General features: G+C 35.0%; 1 protein-coding gene across 1 annotated transcript in view; it reads right to left on the bottom strand.

The window, feature by feature from the left end:
* LOC148952579 (putative G protein-coupled receptor CG31760) overlaps nucleotides 1-12452 on the bottom strand; it is a 578976-nt gene that overhangs the window by 346171 nt on the left and 220353 nt on the right. The window contains exons 7-8 of the mRNA XM_089089961.1: nucleotides 10177-10286; nucleotides 5070-5320 (exon numbers count right to left, since the gene is read on the bottom strand). Coding sequence (XP_088946087.1) covers nucleotides 5070-5320; nucleotides 10177-10286 — 361 coding nt within the window. The remainder of the gene's footprint in view (nucleotides 1-5069; nucleotides 5321-10176; nucleotides 10287-12452) is intronic.

Raw genomic sequence — 12452 nt, forward strand, 5'->3', positions numbered from 1 at the left:
TTTTCACATAAAAATGTGTTAAGGTTAAAAGAAGGGCTTGGTGATGTTGATTGGAGTCCTGTAATTGATGAGAAGGATCCGAACCAATCATTAGATAAATTTTTTTATATTATGAATGAAAAGCTTGATCTTTTTTGCCCATATAAGAGCCCGAGAGGAAAGAAACTTACCCCAAAAAAACCTTGGATAAATGAATCACTTTTGAGATCTATTAATGAGAAAAATCGTTTATATAAAATTAGAATAAAATATCCCACGGAAATACATATAACGCGTTTTAAAAATTATAAGAATATGCTGGTAAGGATCCTTAGAGTAAGTGAAAGACTTTATTATGTAAAATCTTTTCGAAATTCAGATTCCCCTAGAAAAACTTGGAGTTTGATTAATGATAAAATTGGAAGAAATAAAAAGTTGTTACACCCTAAAGTGTTATTTGATATTAATGGTAAAGAATTTAGAGGACCACAAGCTGTTGCTAAGAAGTTTAGTGAATATTTTGCTAGTATTGGATCATCTGTTGTTTCAGGAGAAGTTGAGCTTCCTTCCCCAAGGTCGCATAAAAAATATCTACCGCCCACTGAAGATACGAGCATATTTATGGCCCCGGTTACTTTTGCAGAATTTCAAAAGGTCATTAAGAATTTAAAAAATGGTAATTCATTGGGATATGATGAACTTTCAACTAATTTGCTAAAAAATATTGCAGGTGTAATTTTTGAACCATTGCTTCATATTTTAAATTTATGTATTTTCTCAGGTACATATCCTAAAAGATGGAAAATTGCACGTGTAATACCATTGCATAAAAAAGGAGATAAATCTGATACAAATAATTATCGTCCTATTGCAATTTTATCACCATTGTCTAAAGTATTGGAAAAAATTTTAAAAGGAAGGATTACTAATTATCTAGATAAAATAATTTTTTTTTACCAAACATCAGTTTTGATTTAGGGCAGGCCATTCGACGGAACAAGCAGTTGCAGATATTTTATTATAAATAAATGACTGCTTAGATAGTAATTATCATGTATCTACTGTTTTTTATGATGTTAAAAAAGCATTTGACACTTTAAACCATGAAATTCTTTTTGATAAAATGGAAAATTCCGGTATAAGAGGGAAAGGACTAGAAATAATAAGATCCTACCTTTATGGACGTAAAATCGTGGTAGATGTTGATGGACATTTGTCTAGTTTAAATGATCTTGAAGATATTGGTGTCCCACAAGGATCGGTATTAGGTCCGCTTTTATTTTTGATGTATATTAATGATCTTCCACGATGTTTGCAGGGAAATAATGGTCTTGCAATTTTATTTGCAGATGACACAGCTGTTTCTGTTAAAGCGAAGGATTCATCTACATTAATTCAAAATATGTTTAAAACTGTTAGTTCAGTTAATCGATGGTTTGTTTCTAATTATTTAGTACCGAATTTTAAGAAGACTGAATTTATGGTTTTTGGTCATTCAAAACGTGCTACTAAAAAAATTTCATGTCAGGAGCTTCAAGTTGGTGAGCATAAATTACGTAGAGTTCAATCGTATCGTTATTTAGGAGTTTTTATTGATCCCCTTTTGTCATTTCAAACTCATATTGATCATTTAAGGGTGAAACTTTCGCAAAATATTGGGTCTATGTATCGTTTGCAACATGTTTTTCCATTTTCAATTTTAAAAATAATTTATCATTCTTTGATTGCTCCTTATTTAAATTATTGCACAATTATTTATTTAAATACTTTTTGGACGCATATAAAACCCCTACAGATCCTTCAAAATAAAGCAATGAGAATACTTGGAAATTTTTTACATCGTCCATCAAAACTTAGAGATGCATCGGAAAATGAAACATTATTTCTTTTCTTGAATTTATTAGATCTGGAACATATAAGAGAACTTAATATATCAATATGGCATTTTAAAATACAAGATCCTAGTAGTTATTTTTATGAAAAATCTCTGTTGATTCTGCCCCCTCCTTCGGCTCTTAGGTGTTCTGGAACATATCGAAGTCCCTTTGTTAATTGTGAAAGATCTAGATTTTCAATTAGATACCAAATACCATTTATTTCAAATAAATATAGGCTGAAAGATAGAATTCAAATTGAGTCATCATTTCGGCAAATATCAGTTCTAAGGAAGAAAATATTAAAATTATGTATTGACCTGTGATGGTGGAATAGAAATTTTTTTTTATTATTATTATTATTTTTTTTTTGTTTATATTTGTTACCCATGTTGGGATAGCCTTCCGTGCCTCATTTGTCCAGCGTTTGTTTTCTTTATGTTTGTTATGTTTTTTGTTTTTTTCTTTAACCAGGTTTTTTTTTTTCTTTCTCTTTTTTTGTTATGATGAGAAAATGTTTTTTTTTTTTTTTTTTTTTTTTTTTTAACCAATTTTAAGAGCTTTGCTCTCTGTTGGGGGTATATGTTTTTGTTATGTTGAATTAATCAAATAAACAGTTAAACAGGAGGCCAAATCCGGCGAGTGGTAGGGCAACGGTGTTCAAGGAACGTTGTGGCCACTTTGGCCAAAAACTGCTTTATGAAAATGGCTGAATAAGAGGATGTGCTGTCATGGGGAAGCACCCACAACCGATGGTGCCAAAAATCAGATCTCTCTCTCTGCAAACTCATTCACACAGTCCTTTCAGTGCTTCGAGGTAGTAAGCATAGTTTATTGTCTGACTCCAGGAAATTCATTCTGTTTGCGCAAGTTCACATAAATAAATAAGAAAAACATTAGCATGCCCATGATATTTGATTTTGATATCCTGGCTTTTTTCGTTCGCGGCTCATGTATTTTGATTCAGTCCTTGCTATTTTTCCTAGTCTGAGGATCGTACTTGTAAATCCATGTTCCGTTTCCCTAATCAAATTTTGAATATCTAAATTCTCTAATCAATCTTGACAAACGCTCAAACGATTTTCCTTTTGTATGACAAGTTTTGGGGTTCGATCTTCGCACTAAGCTTTGATATCTCCGACATTTGTGTGACTATGAGACGCAGTGTTTCTTGGTTGATCCCAATGACTTGGGTGACATCCCTAAGAGTCAGGCAACGGTTTGAATTGATTTCTCAACTTCTTGCACAAAAAAATCACTACAAATATTGGAGGGGCTTCCCAAACGTTCATTGTCCTTCCTTGAGATTCTGCCCTCTCGAAACCCCGCAAGCCACTTGAAGAGCGAATTTCTTTTCAGAAAACGGTCTCTGTGAACTTGCCTCATTATCTCAAGAATTCCCGAGTTCGCTTTCCCATCAAAACTCGTTGTTCATCAATATCTTGATCAATTTCCGTTATCAAAGGCAGCGCAATAGCGCAGCCTAAGTAAATAACGATGTGGGCACAATGTATAATATTTTTTTTTTTGGTTTCATGGTCTTAGACCAAGGCACTTCGTATCGAAGGAGTTGTCGTAGAAGCTTTGAAAAGGGCCTATTCGATTGGAAATTGGAATGGCCAGTGCCCTTTTAACTAGTCGAAAGTAATTGGAAGGCAACTAACACCCCCTCCACGCCCACCCTTTCCCCAAACACATCCAATATTTCCCCAAACACATAAAAAAATCACTACATATATTGGAGGGGCGTCCCAAACGTTCATTGTCCTTCCTTGAGATTCTGCCCTCTCGAAACCCCGCAAGCCACTTGAAGAGCGAACTTCTTTTCAGAAGACGGACTCTGTGAACTTGCCTCATTATCTCAAGAATTCCTGAGTTCGCTTTCCCATCGAAACTCGTTGTTCATCAATATCTTGATCAATTTCCGTTATCAAAGGCAGCGCAACAGCGCTGCTTAAGTAAAGAACGATGTGGGCACAATGTATAATATTTTTTTTTGGTTTCATGGTCTTAGACCAAGGCACTTCGTATCGAAGGAGTTGTCGTAGAAACTTTGAAAAAGGCCTATTCGATTGCAAATTGGAATGGCCAGTGCCCTTTAAACTAGTCGAAAGTGATTGGAAGGCAACTAACACCCCCTCCACGCCCACCGTTTCCCCAAACACATCCAATCAAAATTTTGAGATAACCATTTTGTTCATCGTAGTTGATTTCTAGATAGAAATTATGTTTTTGAGGAGGACACTTCCCCACAGCCCTATGGGCAAGGGATGCAAGTTATGCCCTGGGGGCATATAAGTTTTTTATAGAAAGCGTTGTCGTATGAATTGAAAAATGGCTCATTCGATTTCAAATTGAAAGGGCTAGAAAAATTTCCACAAAATAAGTTTTTCAAAGAAACGTAAAGAACTCCATTAAACCAAAAACGAGCAAAAATAAAATCAAATAATCTACCAAGCATGAAACTACCACGATTCGGCATCGAAAAATAAATTAAACCCAAAACGAACAGAAATTACAATAAATAACCGAATCAAACTCAAAACGAGGAGAAACTAATATGAGTAGGGCTTAAAACCCCTATGCCTTCGCAAGGCCAGAACATAATTTGAACTCTGCTGAAAAAAATACAAATGAATGTGTATTGTCAGTTTAATATACATATACTGATATTTAGTAATAAAAATGTTAATATTATTTGATTTATTAAAGTTATAAAAGTAAAAAAAATTTATATTTTTCAAGAATTGTATGAAAATATCTACTTTATTGTGACCTTTAATCGAGCGCAACCTGATGATCATATTTTCTTCCACTAAAAACCAAATTTTATTTTTGGTCGTTTATTATTCTTTTATGATTAGGGAGGGGGAGAGATGCTAGGACGGCATGGTGTGGAATAAAGGAAACTTATAGGAGTTTAAAAGTGGTATTAAGATCTCCAACTCAAGCAAAAACAATGAAAGAAAACTCTTTGTTTTATCATTCGGCCCCCTCAGCCATCCTCACCCACTTTAATTCATAAAAGCCAATTATATGTGTATCTATATGGTGTTAGGCTTCAGCAAGTCGATGCGGTAGATGAATTAACTAAAATCCACATCCCTATATAATGAATATTCTTTCAAATGCATTTTTGGCTAGGCAAAATAATTGAATTAACAAGCTTACAGTATTCCCTGTTATATAATCTTTAAATGCTTACTATTTTCTTACCAGTGCAAATGCTTGTATCCCACCAATTTATAGGACAAACGAGTACATCAGGAATTTCTTCTTGCAATTCAACCGCAGCTCTAAGCTGTTCTAAATGTCTTGAATCCACGGGGAAGGGGGGATTTGCTGCAGTCCACGCCGAAAGATACACCAAACACACGAGGATAATAGGCAATAACCAACATCTCGCCAGTTGAAAGTCACTGAAGTTTGCATTTGTGGAATTTTTGGAACGGAATGTAAGAGAAACTCTGAAATGAAAGTATGGAGTTATAATAAATGGAAATTTGCGATATTGTTTGAGGGATAGTGAAGGGAATCTAGTCTTTAATAACGTCTGAAAAAGGTGTTGGAACAAGCTATAGCTAGCAGAGTATTATCCGCCTAAAGACCTTAGTTTCTATCCAAATGTTATAGATTTTAAGTTAATTAAGATCTTAAATTTTAAGATTTTATTTAAGATTTTATATTGTTCCCATGAGGTTTACTTTTAAGTTAATTGAAACAAAAGAAAATAAGTGAACTAAATGAAATTATTTGTCTAGATATTAACAAGCCACAGGGATTACGCAATAAGAAAGGGTGGGGAAAGCGTCTAAGGATCTGCTTGTATGAATTATTATTTCTAATAAGAAAATATCAAGTCTGGAAATACTTTGTTGCATGCAAATAAGCTTGTGTTTGTTTCTCAGAAGAACTAAAGACTAGAAGGATGGAAGAAAGGGGGCTATGCGGAAAAAATATTTAGAAAAGAGGGAGAGGGTTTTGACAGCCAGAAAAGTATTCAGACAAACCTCTGAGCAAGATTTGTGTTCCCTTGCAAGAATTGGATTATGACTCGATTGATCCTGTAGATTTAAATAAAGTATTGGATTTGAAAAGAACATCGTTACATGGTTCCGATGGAACATCAATATTGAAACATTCAAGAGAATATTTACTTCAAAATGTCTCACTACTTTTTTAACAGAAAGGATTTTGCCGCGTAGTAGTAGATAGTAGTAGTATTGGTAGTTATATTGGTAAGAGGTGCTTGATAAGGTTAAGGCTGGTTTTAGACAATTTTAGGGAGTTAGACGAGGAGTAGGGTTCTAAAGTATTTGTGATTTGTCTACTATTAGTAATTTGTACTTTACTGAAAAAAAATTAAATGAATTTACTGAAAGAAAAACACGCATTGTCAATTTAATATACATATGCTGATATTTATTCCTTAAAATATTAATTAATTTTTGATTTCTTAAAGTTATAAAAGTGAAAACATTTAAAAGAATGTTTTTCAGTAAAGTGCAAATTATATTCTGGCTTTTAGAAAGCTTGAGGTTTAAAACCTACTAATATTGCTTTCTGCTCGTTTTGAGTTTGACTCTGTTATCTACTTTAATTTCTGTTTGTTTTGGGTTTCATTTATTTATTGATACTGATTTGTGGTAGTTGTATTCTTGGTAGATTATTTGATTCTGTTCTTGAGCATTTTTGGTTTAATGGACGTTCTTTGATTTTTTAAAAACTTATTTTGTGGAAAAAGTTTTTAATTATCTGTTTTGTTTTATATTGACAAAGTCTCTTTCAGGGAGAAAGACTGAGCCGCTTCTAAAGTTAAACAACTATCCCTTCCATCAAAACTTTAAATATCCCCTGAACATAACTTACAACACTTGCCCCTAATCTCTGGGGTTTATTCCAACCCCAAAAGCCTTGTTGTATGATACTTAAACTATTTTGAATAGAATAGCTATCTCAAAATTTCTATTAGATGCATTTCGTGACAATGCGACGTGTGTGTGGTGGAGGAGGTAGCTGCCTTCCAATCAATTTGACTCCTAAAAAGTGATCTAGAACTTCTAATTACCAATCCATTGAATCCCCTCCGAAGTTTATATGACCAGGATTCTATAAGGGTTAGAGGGCAACTAGCCCGCCTCTCACGCCCCTTTTCCCCCCAAAATCGTCCAGTCGAAGTTGAGTTAGCCATTTTATTAAGCATAGTTGAAAATTTCAAAACTATGCCATTGGAGATTGCATGCCCCCACATCCCCTGAGGATAACTCTTTAAGTTATAAAATTTACCCATTGTTTAGTCTATGTATAATATTTCTTATTAGGGATTTTGTATCTAGGGTGGGTTTCGATGTGGATAATCTCCCGCGTGAAGGGAAATTTTCGGAGATAAACTTTCCAGGCGATATTTTACACTGGGCGGGTTTGAGAAAATTTCCATATTAAATTCATGTTATTTGCCTTACTCTCTCTTTGCCTACTCAATTTTGCATGTGGAGATGTTCCGTGGGAATTGCCGGGGGAAGTTTTCAGCGTTTTTGTATATCCGAGAAATGATTCCACGGAAGGGGAAATTTCTGGAACGATTGGGAAAACGATTAGAATTTAATGTGTTTTTCAAATGAAAGTATGCTAAGGAGAATTTTTAGGCTGAATCTTTTGTAAGAAATTTTTCGGTGGGGGCAGGGAATTTTCAGCGAGGATGGAATTGCCCGGAAGGGATTTTATGCGGGTGGGGTTTATTTTACGCAGGGGGAACTTTCCATGGAGGAGTTTCCCGTTAGGGCAGGGAAGTTTTCATGGAGAGTGAGCAAGATTAACCGGTATTATTTGAAAAAAGATCAGAAACTAAATTAAAAAACAAGTTTTTTCAACTGAAAGTAAGGAGCAACATTAAAACTCAAAACGAAATGAAATTATTTCGTATGTAAAGAGGGTGCCCCCTCCTCAATACCTTGCTCTTTACGCTAAAGTTTTACTATGTCTCCCAATTTTTTAAGAACGTCTCCTAAAACACAAGAACCGCTTAATTAGAATACGAAGATTTTTTTTTAAAGTACTAAAAACTTTAGCTTGAACAGCAAGTTATTGAGGATGCGGCAACCCTGTTTTGAGTTCTAATGTTGCTCCTTAATTTCATCTTGTTGCTCTTTCATCTGTCCGTTTTAAGTTCAATTTTGCTCTTTACTTTTATATGAAATACCTTGTTTTTGTTTTTAATAGCAAAAAAAAAACAAGTTTTTAATAGTAAAAAAAACAAAAAAACAAGTAATTTCGTATTATTCAATACGAAACTTATTTGTGTAAGACTTACTGTGGAACTATGCTCTTGTTAAAAGTTGTCAGTATTTGAAATACTGGTATTGGATTGCCATTTGTTGGCCTATACATAGCCTATTTTTCATATTTCCCGAATGCCAACCAGAAAATTTGAGCTACCAGCATCAGACAGGGCCAATCAGCATCAGACAGGGAAATATTATTATTATGTTCACTACTAGACCATTGAGAGACAGAATTTGGTGATGCGGGTCCATAAACACTTAAACAATTAACAGACAATCAATAAACAATGACAAATCGGAAATCTCACAGGAAAAGTAGCCAACAAAGATGATTTACTTGGGGGCTTCTGCCTACTTGGACTTCTGCTTCTGCCAATATGCTACCAAGGACTAGTATGCATGAAGTTTCATATTCGACTTGATTTATTAGTTAAAATGGTTAACTAATTCCCATGATTATATACAACTTGTATATCAAAATGGAGTTTTTGCCAAGAAATGGATTTCATGCCATTTTAAACATAGTGTTTTTTTTTTATTTTTTTCTTTAACAAAAACGCGTAAATAAAGCAATTTCTTTTAAAACGAGCCCTTAAACAGCTATGTTCCAGTGCCCCAGATAGCAGCGGAGAAAAAAAAGCACACATCAGTGCTACACATGCAAAAGTGATTTTTCTTGTGGTTCAATCCAGGGGAATGAAGTTTCTCCTACAGGATTTTCGGTCCTGGCAATTCGACTGTGTTCAGCTGAAATGACCCCTGACTTTGCGGCAAAAATGGACGTTTTCTGTCCGAAGTGCCAAAAACGAATATTTTTTAGTGAAGAGTTAGTATTGTGAACCTAAAAACAAGAAGAAAAATCGAAATCGAAAAGGAAAACTCAAACAAAATAGGTGATGTGATGTGCTAGATAAGGCAATGTAGGATAGAAAAACGTTTACGATTGAATATCCTTGTAAATGCTTATTTACGTGAACAAACTAAAGAGGGAAGACTACCTACCGCACTGTCATTTGCTGATAATTTTTATGCAATTTATTTACGTTGTATAATATTCTGAATTTAATTAAGTTTTAATACGAAAACGGAGTAATAGCTGAGAGCCAACGTTTTGGGAATACGACGCATTATTATTGCAAAAAAAGAGATAGTTAATGATTTGTTGACTACTACATATAATATGTTTAGCCCTGTTTATTTTTGTAATTTGTTCAATATGAGAGATCAAGGTGAAGTATAAGGTATGAACTTCCTCTCATTACGAATACATATAGGTCATCTGAATCAGTAAGTACATCACCATAACTGCTCATTTTTTAAAATAATTTAAAATAGTTGGTTCTGCCAGGTTACAGCAGGGGGCTATTCTAGTATTTTGTAAATTATTTGGTATCCCTATTTCCAGTTGCTTTTTCCTTTCTTCTCCTTCTTCTTCTTTCTTTTTTTGAGATGTTTGCATGACATATCGAACGTATTGAATTCTACCTTTCTGTCTACCTTTGTTAAATGCTGGTGTTTAGTATAGCGTGTTGATTCAATAAAATTACTCAGAGACTAGCTGGATAACGGGGGAAAATGATGAGCATAGCAAGGGAAATTAGAATGTAAATTACCAAATAAAAAGAGAAAATGCAGCGAAGAAGAAACCTCTTGGAGGCGATGAGTCTTTTGGCCATGAGCCTTAACAAAGTTTGAAGAGCACACCCATAACGATAATAATAAGATACAACGTGCCACAAGTTCCAAGCAGCTGAGCGTACCTTACGATGGTTTGGGCACCTTCTTCGAATGTCCCTGTATTTACCCACAAAGACGGTTTTTGACCCTACGAAAGCTGGTTAGAAGCGATCTCAAGGCCGACCGAAGAAACGATGGTCCGATAGCCAGTTCGAGTTCCCGGCGTTAGCAAATGTAAGACTGAGCCAAGCGCAAACGCTTGCCGTGAACCAAAGTGGATGGAGGAGTCAGACGTCACTCTCTACGGTGAATAACGCGCGGCAGGAGACCCGAGTCAATTAAGTCAAATACCACGCAGAACCTACCTCCATGCTTTAAGAAGTACTGATCCACTTGTGATTGCAAACCCCAAATGGCGTGTCCACTTCACAGATGCACAGGATAATATAGACGGGTCAGGAAAGAAGGATATTACCTGGAAAAGTAGAAGGAATTAAATAATTGATTTCCACAATTTTTAGTAGTTTAGAGGTAGTAAGCACACCAAAGAGGGGCAAATTATATATTTTTTGAGGCAAAAATAAATGCTTGATCCTAGTGAGTACACAGAACACAGTAAGGAGGGTCAAATCAAGGGCGGATCCAGGATCTTTTTTAGGGGGATGGGGGTGCAAAATAGGTTGATCCAATAAACTTGCATTAGGAGCAAGTCTAATTATCTGAAACTTGCATTAATTAAGTAAATCACACTACTTTAGACAACGTTAGGGGGCGCGCGTCCCTTCCCCTAGATCCCCCACTGGATAAAATGCAGCGTTTTTTGAGGCACAAACAAGTACTTGGTACTAGTGAGCTCGCTAAAGACAGTAAAGAGGGAAAATGTGGCGTTTTCAATGGAAATCAACTGCTTAGCCATACTGAGCAGACTTGAGACAAGACAGAGTAGCAAATGCTGCGTTTTTTTAAGGCAAAATAACAGTTTAGTGCTATTGAGCTCGCTTAAGACAGTAAAGAGAAAAAGGCTGCATTTTTAATCAAAAGTTAACATCTTCGCTCTTGTAAGCACGTCAAATACAGTAAATAAGCATTTTCCGATTCGAAAATGGCCATATTTAATTATTTTGATCTTGTTTTATTTTTTTCTAAAAATCTTCTAGGTTGATACTCATTGACATTTCTTGTGTGTTTTCGTAAGGTCTCAGAACTTGATTTAGCTTCGAGAATTCCACTCAACAAAAGTGAACACTTGTATCAGAAGTAAGAGAAACTGCTTGTTCTAATAGTTGAAGCATACTACAACTTGACATGGTGAAGCATATAGTTTTTCTACTTCCAAGTAAATTAGGTCGTTTTTTGCTCTTGACTTATGTCCCGGAGGTCCTCACAGGTCACGTGGGTACTATCTCCTACACACGTACATAGATCAGTTCCGTACATGAAGCTTGGTCGTCAGCTTGTTTGAGAAGGCGCAGGAGGTTAACTCCGAAGTTGTCTTGCCATATCTTCCAAGGTATTCAAGGTGGGCTGGTATTATGGACCCTTCTTTCAAAGGTAACTACTGGCAGGCGTAAGTTTTTCGTTCAAGGTGGAACCGAACCCCCAGAAATGGTGCAATAACACTTTCTGGGAAAGTGTAGTTTCTTCCTTCAGTTGTCTTTGAAGGTCTTCGTTGGAGAGAGAGACAGAGAAAGGAAAACTCAACCGAAACATTATCAGTATTTGTAGACGACAGGATTCTCCTCTATATTATGGAAGTTAACTTCTTGTTTAGAAGGTGTATACTATATTTTGCTTATATTACTACGTTTTTAGCCATTTTAAATAATATTAAGGACCAGAAACATTAAATTTGCAAATTTTGTGGAAAAAATATATTTTTTAGACAAAACACAGATATTTTAGCAATGGCCCTGTCACCTGGAAAAATTACAATAGCGCAATGTACAAAAAACTAGAATGACAAACTGTGGTTTACTACTTTTTTTTATAATTAATATTAATTATTAACAAAAAAAACATAACATAAACACATCGCCTCCAGATACCATAGCATGATATGGAGGAGGAATTATAAAACAAATCCATAAAAACAAATACAATAACAATTCATATTGACCTCGGAAGGGTTTTATAATACAAAACATAATTACAACATCATGTTCCCTGCTACAACAAAGCTAACAAATTTAGTATAACAATTTTGGAGAAAAGGACAAGAGATCAGTGGCGTAATTACGTCAAAATCATGGTCTTTAGGGGGTGTGTGTGTAAAGTTGGAGCCAATTTTCCCAAATCAAATGAAAATGACAGTAGGAACCTATATTGACATTTGAGGCAAACATCCATATATGGTCATAGAACAGATTTAATGTCCTTGGTAAAAGCCTGTATGAGATTTAATGTCCTTGGTAAAAACCACGAAAAAATTTAATGTCCTTGGTAAAAGCCTGGAAGAGATTTAATGTCCTTGGTAATAGCCTGAAAAAGATTTAATGTCCTTGGTAAAAGTCTGGACGAGATTTAACGTACATGGTAAAAGTCTTATTTCTAGACCAATCAGAGGCCTAGAATCCCTGTACGTACAAGACCAAACCTATTTCTAGACCTGTTTGATGGTTATATGATTTGATGTTGTTTGATG

Source organism: Artemia sp. Qi Xiang Cuo, chromosome 5 (assembly GCF_049724085.1).
Source record: "Artemia sp. Qi Xiang Cuo chromosome 5, ASM4972408v1, whole genome shotgun sequence".
Lineage (NCBI taxonomy): Eukaryota > Metazoa > Arthropoda > Branchiopoda > Anostraca > Artemiidae > Artemia > Artemia sp. Qi Xiang Cuo.